Source organism: Scardinius erythrophthalmus, assembly GCF_964197995.2.
Source record: "Scardinius erythrophthalmus genome assembly, chromosome: 25".
NCBI lineage: Eukaryota > Metazoa > Chordata > Actinopteri > Cypriniformes > Leuciscidae > Scardinius > Scardinius erythrophthalmus.
Genome location: NC_138245.1, coordinates 18,946,381 through 18,959,360, shown reverse-complemented (window position 1 = coordinate 18,959,360; position 12,980 = coordinate 18,946,381). Strand labels below are relative to the sequence as shown.

At 37.3% G+C, this 12,980-nt stretch overlaps 1 protein-coding gene across 1 annotated transcript in view; it reads left to right on the top strand.

Moving 5' to 3' along the window:
* Positions 1 to 12,980, top strand: part of rassf5 (Ras association domain family member 5) — a 44,068-nt gene that overhangs the window by 12,683 nt on the left and 18,405 nt on the right. The window contains exon 2 of the mRNA XM_081357995.1: positions 4,772 to 4,902. Coding sequence (XP_081214121.1) covers positions 4,772 to 4,902 — 131 coding nt within the window. The remainder of the gene's footprint in view (positions 1 to 4,771; positions 4,903 to 12,980) is intronic.

Below are 12,980 nucleotides of genomic sequence, written 5' to 3'. Positions count from 1 at the left end.
CAGCAATGCCATAGAAATATACAGAGCGACTGCAAAAACGGAAGTTCAAAGACAATATTCTAAAGATGGCGGCGCCCTCGTTTCTCTGGCGCATAAGGTCTATATAACATTGATTCGTTTTATGTACATTTGCTCACATGTCTAATAAAGTACATGCAAGAGCGGCGTCCCTGTCAAGTCTTGATTCGTGAAGCTCTGTCGAAGTTTGCCGCAAAGCTCTCGGCATCTCGAAAACGCCAGGCCGATATTGATACTCGTTTTATTTCTCCTTTTGTCCCAAAGTCTGCTTGCCATGGTCCATAATGTTTGAACGAAACAACAACAGCGTGAGTGTGCTGCTAGATGTAATGCAGTTGTCCAAGTCTGTCGCCATGGTTACTATGGCAGTACAAGCGGAAACCAGGGATAACGTGGATATTACGCCATTGACAGGCGACAATTTACAAGGGACGGGCACTATTTAAAATTGTGAATTTCTCTGAATTTACAAATTCTTGGAAACATTTAGGATAATGTAAGCACACAATTGAAAGAAATATATATTAATAGAAATATTATTGGGGTTATTATATATAGAATTATTATATAAATATATATATATATATATTTGGATATTTTGATACAAAATTCTTACATATTGTACCTTTAATATCATAACAATTGCAAAAAAAAATACAAAACTGCATTCAAAAGTGTGGAGACACTAAGACGTGTAAGAAATGAATACTACTGTTCATGAATAGCATATAATACAATAGCATACAAGTACAATAAAACAGTAATACCTATTATAAATTATTTAATTAAATAAATATTGTTATAATAATAGTATGCAGGACAGCACTGTCACTGCTTGGAATGTGAATCTATGAATCTATGTGAATGTTTCATTTATGCTTGTTACCTCATTCAGTTTTTCTCATATGGTCTTCTTTTGGTATGAACAACTAAATCTGGAAATGTGGGCTTTTGATAGATTTTTTTAAGGAGTGATTTTACATTCCAGACAGATGGGGGTACCAGCCAGCCATATTCTGTCTGGTCATTTGTGGGTCCTCCACACCGAGGGCACTTCCAAAGATGCGTTAAATCTCATCTGATCTTCTGCGTTACTGTCTGTATCCCCAGAAGCTGACGGTCAGTAATAAGCCCTTGGCGGCGCATTCTTCAGATTAATCCGGGTTATGGGGTTCAGACCCCACTGCAGTAAAGACATGTGATGATGGGGGGTTGGGGGTTATGCACAGTTTAAAAGATAAAGACATCGGTTCTAGGATCGTCCTGTTGCACTAATTACATTATATGTAATTTAAAGCGTTTTAAAGAAGATTTGGGCGTTATAAACCTCCAATCTTGTTTTTGTCCAATTTAGATTTGGTTGGAATAAACTATTTGAATTGAAACCCATCAGTTCTTTGCCTTCTATTTTGTTAGTACTTTCTGATTAACACTCATTAAAACCTTTAGTTTAACTTTTTGACCCATATTTTTATTAAAATCATTCTATAAAACAGATGCCTTTCCAGTTTGATATAAGTGATTTTAAAAAATAAATAAAAATTAAATTGTACCATCTCAAGCTAAATTAGTAAAGGTTGGTACTTGGTATATGTTAGGACATCATTGCATCTTTAGAAAATTTGATGAACAGGGATGATAGTGACAGGGTTGAAAATTGTTCTGATTCATTTCGCATTACAAGCCGTTAAACTACAAGATGCTTTTTATAAGAGAGGTTATCAGTTGTTTAATGTTTACTGTACAAATGGTAAGAAGGTTGACAACATTAATAAGTGATAAAAGAGGAGACCTTTAACTCGTCCTTGAAGTGTTGTCTTCCTGAAAGACTAATAATGTGACATTTTTTAAATGTGATAGTTTCTTAAAAGTGGGAAAAGTGATGCTAACAGGGTTGATGCAGAACTTCTTTTAAATAATACATTAATTACAAAATATATAAATAATGACAAAATGCTATTTTTTATAATTATATATTTTTGATCAGTATATTGATTTATTTCTTTTATACTATATTATTACTTTATATTATTTTTTTTCTATTTTAAAGAATTTTTTTTACGAAATTTAAGAAAAACAAAGCCTGTGTTAATGTGATTTTTTCTTTTAATAATGCATTAACTAAAATCTAAAAAATAATTCATGATTTAAAAATGTTTCTTAAAAATGTAAGGATAAAAAATTTTGAAATAAAATACATTTTCTGATTTTTGTTGATGTGCTTTTGAAAAATATCTACAGTAGATGCATTGTAAAAATGTTCATCCTTTCTTGAAGTAATTTTTTGCTATGAGAGAGAGAGAGACACCCCTTTTGTAGGATGACCTGTTATCCCCTGACTGCCGCTGCACGTGTCAGGTTTTTCATGTTTTCTGCATAAAGTTATCATTAAACCGCTCTGTTGATATCAGCCTGAGGTTGAAGGTGAGAGTCAGTATCGGAAGGAAGCCTCACCTCCTCCCATAATGCATTTCCTGACCCTGAGTCAGTCGTTCTGTTTGGTTTGGACACTATTTCTCATAGTCCCGCTCAACACTCCCCTGAAGATTTATATTTTGCCAGTGTTGCGTTGACAAACGAAAAAGTGACGTCCATTTTCCATGTGTGTTATCAGTGTTGTGTAGGGGCTCTTAGCATTCCCAAACTCCTTTCACAGTGATCCGCACCTCCCTGCTCTTCCACAGTGACAGAAGCAATGTGTTTGGCACTGATAATCAGTCCCATGATAATCAATCAGCATTCGCTGTTGACATCTATCACTCCAACTGTGATACTGCTTGTGTTTAGAGACAGATACCTCAGTCACCATTGTTATCATTTGACTGTGTAGTTAAAACAAGACAAAAACCCTAGAACATTTATACAATATAAATGTTGGCACTGCAGCCTCACTGCGAGACACCATGTCATGTAAAATCATGCTCAGCCTGTGCTGAAGAATATCCAGTGGCGCAGTGGCGTTTCCTTGGTTACTGTGTGACTGTGAGCAGTGAATATAGATGCTTAGAGGGCTTTTTGGCTGCTGAATTTACTCGCTGCACTGTTCTGAGGTTATGTTATTCTCTCTGTTATGATGCTAATGTGATTTTAGGATGATGAGGGCACCAGTGTTTTCTTAGATGTGCTGCCTACACTTTCCAAAGCAAATATGTGAAAAGGGGCCCTGGATGGGCAATTTAAAAAATGACGGGGGAAAAAATGAACTCTGTGTCAATTAAATGTTTCTTGGCAGGAATTAAACAGCAGCTGTCTTTTCCAGCCCTTTAATAACCTTGTTTCACTGGCCTCCATAAAGTTTTGATGACGTTACACTTTGGCGCCATCTAGGGATTGAGCCTTTTCTCGCTGTTACCATAAAAGGCCGAATGGACCCTTGCGTTTTAACGGTCATCAGAATCGTTAATCCTGCAAGTTTTTACTATTTTTATTTTCTTATTTTTTAAACGTATGTACATTTATTACACTATACTTTGTATTGTATTATATTACCTTTGCAAGTTTGCATCAAAATTCAAGAAACTCAAGAAACGCTCTTGTGAGGGTGTTTCTAATACAATCTTTCTCTCTTCTGACTGCTGTTATCAATCTCTCTATTTTTTCCCCTCTTTTGAAAGTTTTGAAAACACTATTGTGGAGTTTTTCTTTTGCTATTTTGAGCAAATTGGAACACAAAATATATATTTAATGTACCGGTAGGCTAGTCTCTTATTCACCGCTATAGAAGTTTACCCAACTATGACAACTTCTGCTTCTGCTTCTGAGAAACCCGGAAATGTGAAAAAGGTCAATTCTGTTTTGTTACAATCAGGCTTTACATTGTAACACTTTTTAAAATTATATATTTTTTAGTATTATATATTTTTTTATTAATTATAACAATGATATAAATGTTAATATTATAATATTTTATTAATGATAATCATTTTAATGCATTTAATTTAATAAATTAAAAATATTTAATACATTTAATTTTAATTATAATAATTTTTAATCATATTTCTATCATTGAAAGTATATATATATATATGTATAATTTTTAAATATATTTTACATTATAAGAATTTAAAATTTTGATTTTTGAAATTCACAATCTTTTACAAAGACAAAGATTCACTACCAAATTTTTGATAAGCTTCTGTACAAACTGTGCAGTGTTTTATATATCAGACACTAGATGGCGCCACACATCTATCACGTCTATCGCAAAAAACTGACATCACTGTAATAAAGGTTACAGCAGCTATAGATATCATTGAATAAAAATACACAAGGTCTTCTGATTTCTATAAACATCTATCTTGGGGTCAGATCAGCTGAGATTGAATGAATAGGGCGCTGTTTAAAATCACATGAATGAAATCCTCCACATAATTAATGTTTCTGTGTAGTAGCCTATTCACCAGACATTCTGTCTAATGTAAAAGAGACACTGTCATTGCAGAGCTGTTTAAATCCTCCGTCTTTAGTCTGTGTAATGTATGTAACTGAGACGCATGCAGATTATCATCATTATGTCAGTTTATCATCACCAGCTCCAGCCTAGTTTTTCTCAAGACTTTTAGCGCAGACACAGACATTTACAGTGAATAAAACACAAGGCCCAATCCTCCTCCAGCCTGTTCAAACCCTTTTCTCTTTAAGGAGCTGTGAAAGAGTGTTGGTAGTCCTCACTGGCTCTCTGAACTGTGCTGTTTGTCTGTGTGCTTCATGGCTGTTAGTGACTGTGGATGTCCTGTTTCTCTCTGGCCTCCAGACTGCAGCTACACATGTCATTTGGAGTGTCAGGGGCTTGTTCAGCTGGACTGCAACCAACTAGACCAGCGGACAGAGGACGTGTCTTCTCCCACTTCACAGAGGCGCAGCGCCAAAGACCCTCAGGAGACGGTAAGTTCCCTCACTCAGCCATTATTGTTTCATGCACACTAAAAGAACACAAGAGAAACACAAGGTGACAAAAACAGATAGAGAATGTGCATCCCATAAGGTAACTGTTCTGGTAGAGCAAAAATGGTTCACAGGCCTGTTAGGAAAGCAAAACTGACTTAACAGCTTCCAAATATCTTTTATTGTTAAAGGGATAGTTCACTTTGAAATTAATTTTTGATATGTTTTAGCTTACCTCAAGGCCATCCAAGATGTAGGTGTCTTTGTTTCCGCAGTAGTTTCAATTTTGATATTTTTAGGTCAAACCGTTCTTGTCTGTCAGTCATAATGCAGGTCTATGGACACTGTTTCAAAACACAAGCATAGAGTCCAAATTAAAACAATTCCCCATCGTCCAAATGAAACAATTCCCCATCATAAGTACACATTGATGGCCTAAGACACGAAACGAGCGGTTTGTGTGAGAAAACGAACAGTATTTATATCGTTGTTATCTCTTGAAAAAAGCACACGTCCAAATGATCTGACGGCGCGGGCGGGTATAGATATATTCATAGATGTCGCCTTGGCTACTGCAGTTCATAGGAACGAAACCGTAGCCAAGCGACATCTAGTGTATACATCTATACCCGCACGTGGGCTGGTATAGATGTATACACTAGATGTCGCCTTCGCTACTGCAGTTCAGTGGAACGAAACCGTAGCCAAGGCAACATCTATGAATATATCTATACCTGCCCGCGGCGTCAGATCATTTGGACGTGTGTTGTTTTCAAGAGATAACAACGATATAAATACTGTTCGTTTTCTCACACAAACCGCTCGTTTCGTGTCTTAGGCCATCAATGTGTACTTATGATGGGGAATTGTTTCATTTGGACGATGGGGAATTGTTTTAATTTGGACTCTGTGCTTGTGTTTTGAAACAGTGACCATCGACCTGCATTATATGACTGACAGACAAGAACGGTTTGACCTAAAAATATCAAAATTGAAACTACTGCGGAAACAAAGACACCTACATCTTGGATGGCCTTGAGGTAAGCTAAAACATATCAAAAATTAATTTCAAAGTGAACTATCCCTTTAATGTCAAATGTTGTGTATTCAAATACATATATTTGCTTTATATTTTATATACTTGACATTATATTTCATGATGACTTAATTTCTCATTTATTTCTAGCAAATGTGCATTTGCACATCTTAATCATGATATCTCACAATGTGATTTTATATCTCATAATTGCGACTTTTTTTTCTTAATTGTGAATATATACAGAGCCCGTCTACGGAGAGCCTGGCCACTCCCTATTAAAGGTCCCATTCCATGGATTATTTTTATTATTTTATAATGTTTCCAGGGGTGCCCTTATAATGTTAGTATGTTTTTTAGATCAAAAATTGTTATAATTTAGGAATAAAAGGCATATTTCCTAGCCTGATTTCATTCCCTGGTTTGAACACTCTGTTTGAAGGGGCGTGTCTGCTGTGAGACTTCAGTGTAAACGCCCTCTGCTGTGATTGGCTGACATGCTTCCATATGAAATATCTGGCATTACATGTGGAACTATCTGGAAAACTTTTACTATTACAGCTATTATACGTTTTTACTATTACAGCTATCTGGATTAACGAATCGTGAGAAGCTTTTTAAGTATTTAGATCTATTCCCATCACATAAAAGATTGCAGTGATGATGAGCATATAAATTGTCTCTGGCATTGAGCAGATGACAGTCTGTTGATCGCGTGAAAAAAGATCTTATCATTGCAACGCAGTTTCTGCACTCTCACTAATGATTTCACCAATGCAAACATGAGGCATATAAATACAGTAAGAGCTTCGTTGTGCAGTGTAACAGCGTCATTGATTTCATAACGAGTTTTGGCAAGTGTCCATATAAACTCGATCACGCTGTGTGATTGACAGCTTGGGCGATTGGAAAGGGATTGTTCTTTGATCGCTTTCTGTATATTAATCACAGTTTAAGTAAGATTATTTTCATCCTACTAAGAGAAACGATGTGAAGAGTGATCGCTACTTCCATATTAAATCACTACTTACCGCTTGCTGGAATATAGTTGAAATTGCCCCCTTCGTCAGTATGAAACGCTGTGAGAAGCCTGCTTGATATTATCCCAGGTTAGAAAAACAGTCCGTGGTGAAATGGACAGAGCAAACTAACAACTTTGAATTAAACTTTTGCGTATCCGATTATAGATAAACATCAACCACGTCTGTTGACATTTCGCCATCAATACGCCTGTATTCCTGTGGGCGGAGGTTAGTCTAAACACGGTTCTGGTGATGTCATTAATGAAGGAAGTAGAGGGGTGTAGTCCAATCGAGCCGTTTTTGTAGTCAACTTCTGTTAAATAAAATATCTCGCTTGGCATTGAACTTTGAGCTTTATAATTTTACAGATATTATTTATACTCTAACAACAACATTACACACTAACTAAAATTTGAAACATGGGATCACGTAGAACGGGACCTTTAAGTCCTATTGCACCGAATTTTGGTTGTAGTTCCACCAGAGTTCCACTGGGGGCGATCGCCCATGAGTGCAAAATGAATGGGAGTCAATGGGGCTAGACAGCTACATTTGTCTCTTTCACCCGATTGCCGTTGAGAAATCTCAGATTTGATTGTAGGTTTTGCAAGTTCAACATGGGTTATAGGTCGAGTTGAATGAACGAGTACTTCTGTCCTTTAGTTTTCTTACACGTTGAGTTGTTGTTGCCCATAACACGCTAGCATTCTGCTAATGAATGCTGATTGGTCAGTGAAGGACTGATTATGACCAGAGATACCGCTTGATGGCATTGTGTGTGTTTGTGTATTTTCGCCGTGGTCTTTTAAAACAGCAAAACAAAAACTCTTCTAGCACGTGTATTTACCTGTGTTGCCGATGCCTCGAAAGAAAAGAAAGTGCAGAGCGCGAAAGGACCAAAGTGACTGAAGGATTGCCGTAAAGCAGTATCTCTGGTCGTACGATGTGTATGACGTCATTGACATTTTAAAAGACTTTTTAAAGCAAATAAGTGAATCTAACACCCAGCAATGTGTAATTTCTTTGCATCTCCTTTCGAATACAACATTCAAATTACTAGACAAAAAATTAATTCTGCACTCGTCCTGTGAGCGCCCTCATATGGAACCAGAGTGGAACTGCAACCAGTTCAGAAGCCGGAAGTTTACTGAGAGTGGAAGTTCTCCCCTTATTAGACCTTCTCTGATATATTTCTCACAATATGACTTTATAGCTCATAATTGTGACTTTATTTTCTGTAATTGCGACTTCATATTTCACAATGTGACTTTTAATCTCTTAATTGCGACTTTGTTTCCCATTATTGTGAATTTATATCTTACAATGTGACTTTATTTCTTATTTTAAACTTTATCTCATATTTACTTTATTTTTTACACTGTAGCAGAAACAGACTTCTCATAGTAATGGTCTTATATAACAGTAAAATTGTGGTAGTTTGACATATACCATGGTACAAAATGATACAATATTCCATGCTACATTTACTATACCTCTTCAAAGAATACTATGGAAGTACCTTGCTACATGTACAAAAAAGTGGTAGCACCATGGTAGATGATACCATAAATATATATTTATGGTATATGACTCCAAAATATATTGGAATATAGTAATATATTGATACTTTCGTAGCACTTGAAACTTTTTGTAAGTAAAGCATGCAGAGAGCTTTCCAAATTCAGAAAGAGAGCATAAAATTATGCAGCAAGATGCGAGGGATGAAGCGGAAACTGAATCTGAAATCCTCCCTGGGACGCTTTGCTGGGACACATTAGCACATGCTTAACTGCCTCTCTGATGCTTGGCTGTGTTTTACACTGGCAGTGAGTTTAGTCCCAGGTACATAGGAAGTGACAGCACAGTTGGGACTGAGGAAGAGCAGTAGGGTCCTGCCTGGGGCACACTGTCCTCAGAAACACACACACACAAAGGCTTACACTTACTTTTGCCCAAGTTTCAAGGTGAGCCTGACCGAAACGGTATAACCTAGAGCACAATCAGACATATTGAATTTTGAAGATAATATCCAAAAACCTATTTCTCCACAGAGCGTTTATTTGGTCAGAATAGTCATTACTGAAAAAAGCTTTTCCATCCCTTGTAGTGTTAGTGTATTCATCATGTTTACGAGACCCCTCCTGTCTGTTCCTATCTCCTCTAAATCAGGAAAAGAGCAAACCCAGCTGGCCTGTGCTGTCATAGAGATTGAGAGCTGTTGAATGGTGAACTGTCAGCAGAGGGCATTATGGTTATTTTTCAACGGAAATGAATTTCACATTAGTTGTCTCCTCAAACAGGTCTTCGGTCTTGTGAACTACAGATTGCATCACTGATTTGACGCAGATGCATAGAATAATAGTCTGTTATTTCAAATTTTACCACATGGGGCAGATATATTATGCAGAATGATTAGATGATCTTATGTATTGTGATTTGCATTTAAAAGCCTCCATTACAAAGAATAAATGAGTATCTTTTGCAACAAAACACATGACGATATTATTTGTACATATAAAAGCCTTTGTTGGTCCATATATCTGTCACACTGGCATCCATTGTGTTGTTGTCTTTACTGCCATTCAAACCCCCCAGATGGACGTACCGTTCAGCAGGCATTAGACATGCACAGGAAATGCAGATAGCCCATAAAAACAGCCTCACAACTTAATTACAGTCAAAACAGCAGCTAGACACCCCTCACAGACTTCAGGGATTATACAGCCAGAAGCATTTATTTGAACAAGGCTCCTTCACAGCCACACCAGCGCCAGGGGACCGGGGGGAGGACCATTGACCTTATGTAGATGAATCACAGAGATATGAGGGAGTCTGTGTTTGTGTGTCTGTATGTGTGAATCTCAAGGGCATTTGCAGCTCAACTCTTGGGCTTGGCAAGCACTTTTGTTGTTACGTTGCCATTTTCTGCACATTTATAATTTAAAGTACACATCTTTGAGTGTAATTTTCCTCTGGATGTAGATTATTATATTCAGTATTAGTTATGGAAGGAGATATTATTATTCAGTGGGGTGAATCATCTCCACTCCTAATCAAAAAACTCTAGAATATTCTACACACACTTTGACATATTTCACACTTCCCCTGTTATCCTTATTGCACAAACCTTTAACTGCTTTTTCTCTTGCCTCTGTCTGTCTTATTTTCTTTGTTTCATGAGAATACAAAATGTTCTTCATGCACATTACCCTAATATCCCTCATACTGTTATCATGCAGGCACAGTGCACTGGCCTTCATGTCCCCTGTGGCCTTAAAATATTAGCGCTAACTCACAGTTAGCCTTGGAATATCTTTCCGTTTTTGTAGCCTCACTGCCTCTCAGTAACATTAAGTGCTCCATCCTGAGGTCTTGTTCAGTTTTAGCATAATAATATAGCTGATTTGATCTGAAAGCCCCTAAAGGTCTCTATTTGGCGAGCCTCTGTGCAGCATCAGGCACAAACAAGAATACATTTGCAAGTTCAGAGATGCTCATTTTTATTTTCTTGGCATTTATTGGCTGTGAAAGTGCTGTAGACCGTGTGCTGATGGTTTGTTTCCCCAGCTGCTGGAGGTATCATCGGCTTTGACTCTTGTATAGTAGTGCAGATAGGCTGTTGTCATATCTCATACACTTCCCTTTCCTGTCCTCGGGTGTGTACACACGCACAGACACACACATCAAACACACTCTTTATGTGTCGCATGCACTGCGGCCCCCTCAAACCACCATAGCAGCTGGGGATATCAAGTTCAGTTCAGTAGAAAAAGTTTGTCTATCTATTTGCATGTGCCATTTTCAGAATTTTTTTTTGTATCTGGTCTGTCATCTCACCGTCTCATTTCCTGTGGAGTAACTAGCATGACAGCTGCAATGTATATGTTTGTGTAGTTTCCAGTGTCCTCAAAAACTAAATGTCATGATGTGGAATTTTATACTTGACTCTTTCTTAGCTTCAGCTTGATTTTGATTCCTGAATACCAGAGATTCAGGGATGTGTGTGGGCTGATTTCATAATTTGTGTAGAGAGCTGTAGTGAAGTGCATTTAAACATTGATCTGCGTGGGATTTCTCAGTGCATTTTTGTACTTAAGGATTCCAAAAACAGAATCTATGTAATAATGTCTTCCGGCTCTGTGGTACTACAAGACAACCTGAAGAACACAGGAAGTGAGAGGCTGTTCCTAAAGATGAACTGTTTGAAGTCCACATGAAACAGCATCCGGGTTGATTTCACCTCAGTAAAGTGATGTGTTTTAGAGTGAAACAGAGTTAACAAATTAAAATGCACATTGTTGTCATGTTAAAGGGATGGTTAACCTTAAAATAAAATTAAGGCTGCTTCCTAAAACGCATACTTTCTTGTGTGTAGGTACTTATTTTGAATAAGTAATTACTTCACAACCGCAAAAAAAGTACGCTCTATAGGCTATAGTATGAATGTGTGCAGTAGGAATGTAATCTGGACGTACTACATTCGCCATGTTGTGTTTATCATGTGACCTATCAGCGTCAGTTGCGTCACGTCATCGCCATTCACAAATTCTCTCCCATGGCCTCATGGGATAGTAAAGTGTCCATCATATGCGCACTTCAGAATCTGATTGGAAGAAGTAGGTCATCCGGGTACACTTTTATAAGTACTGTGAATTCGGACATACTTTTGTCACTGTTTTTCGCCTGCTATATAGTGGGGAAGTATGCGATTTCGGATGCAGCCCTTGTCATCATTTACTCACCCTGGTGTTGTTTGAATGCCGTATGCCCACACACGGTCCATGATCAATACTCGGGAGAGGGCTCCCTCTGGTGGTTGGCTGAATGGGAGTCAGCCTCAGTTGTTACAAAAGGTCAGAATAAACTGGTATTACACTTTAATTTTCTATCCCCCTCACTTCTGAAATGATGGCTATACACATATTGACAGATGTGAACGTGAAAACTTCTCATTATGACGAACACAACAGATATATTCACTTCAGACAAGAAGGTACATGGATTGTATTAGTGAACTGCGGCACTAATAGTCTCACGAACGCGTATGTTGCGTAGAAGACCAATGGCCAAGGTCAAGATTTTCGTTAAATAATACATTAAATTGTTTTTTGCCAAGCTCTATCATATACCCTTAGAACACTATGGGATATATGGCACGTGTCGCATGGAAAAATTCTGTGATACTTTTGCGTCTTTTTTAAAAAGTTTGATGATGGTCGCTATTCACGCCATTTATATGGACGAGCGTGAGGGCAAATTTTTTTTTATTCTCCTTTTTGGGGTCCAAAAAAAGTCTATCTACCCTAACCCTAAAATCTATCTATCTATCTATCTATCTATCTATCTATCTATCTATCTATCTATCTATCTATCTATCTATCTATCTATCTATCTATCTATCTATCTATCTATCTATCTATCTATCTATCTATCTATCTATCTATCTATCTATCTATCTATCTATCTATCTATCTATCTATCTATCTATCTATCTATCTATCTATCTATCTATCTGTACCAACAAGTTGTTGTTTTTTTAAACATCACAACCCTGATATTACCACACTGGTGATGTTTATAATAAACACAGGAAGTGATATGCTAGAAATAGCCACCACATTTACTCATCTCAATGCAGTTACTCCAGCTTCAATCCTTTCATCCTCTATGCTCAGAGATCTGTTGGTCTGAAACGATAGATTCATTAAGTTCTGAAAACAGTAAAGAATGATGATGGGTTAAAAATATACCATTGTTGCAAACAGATCCACTACAGTTTGCTCATCACCAAGTTTGGAAAACAGAGACCATCATCTGCATTATTTAACCAAGTACGAGAGGGAGGGAGAGAGGCGTTATAGCAGGATCAGAAACATATCATATGTAGCGTCCTAACGGCACTTAACACCACTGTGAAACAAGAGATGAGTCCAGTGTCATGATCTGTCCAAGCCTCCAGTTACTCCTCACAGAATGTGTCGCCAGCACAATACCAGAGCGATTACAGAAAAGAGAGATTA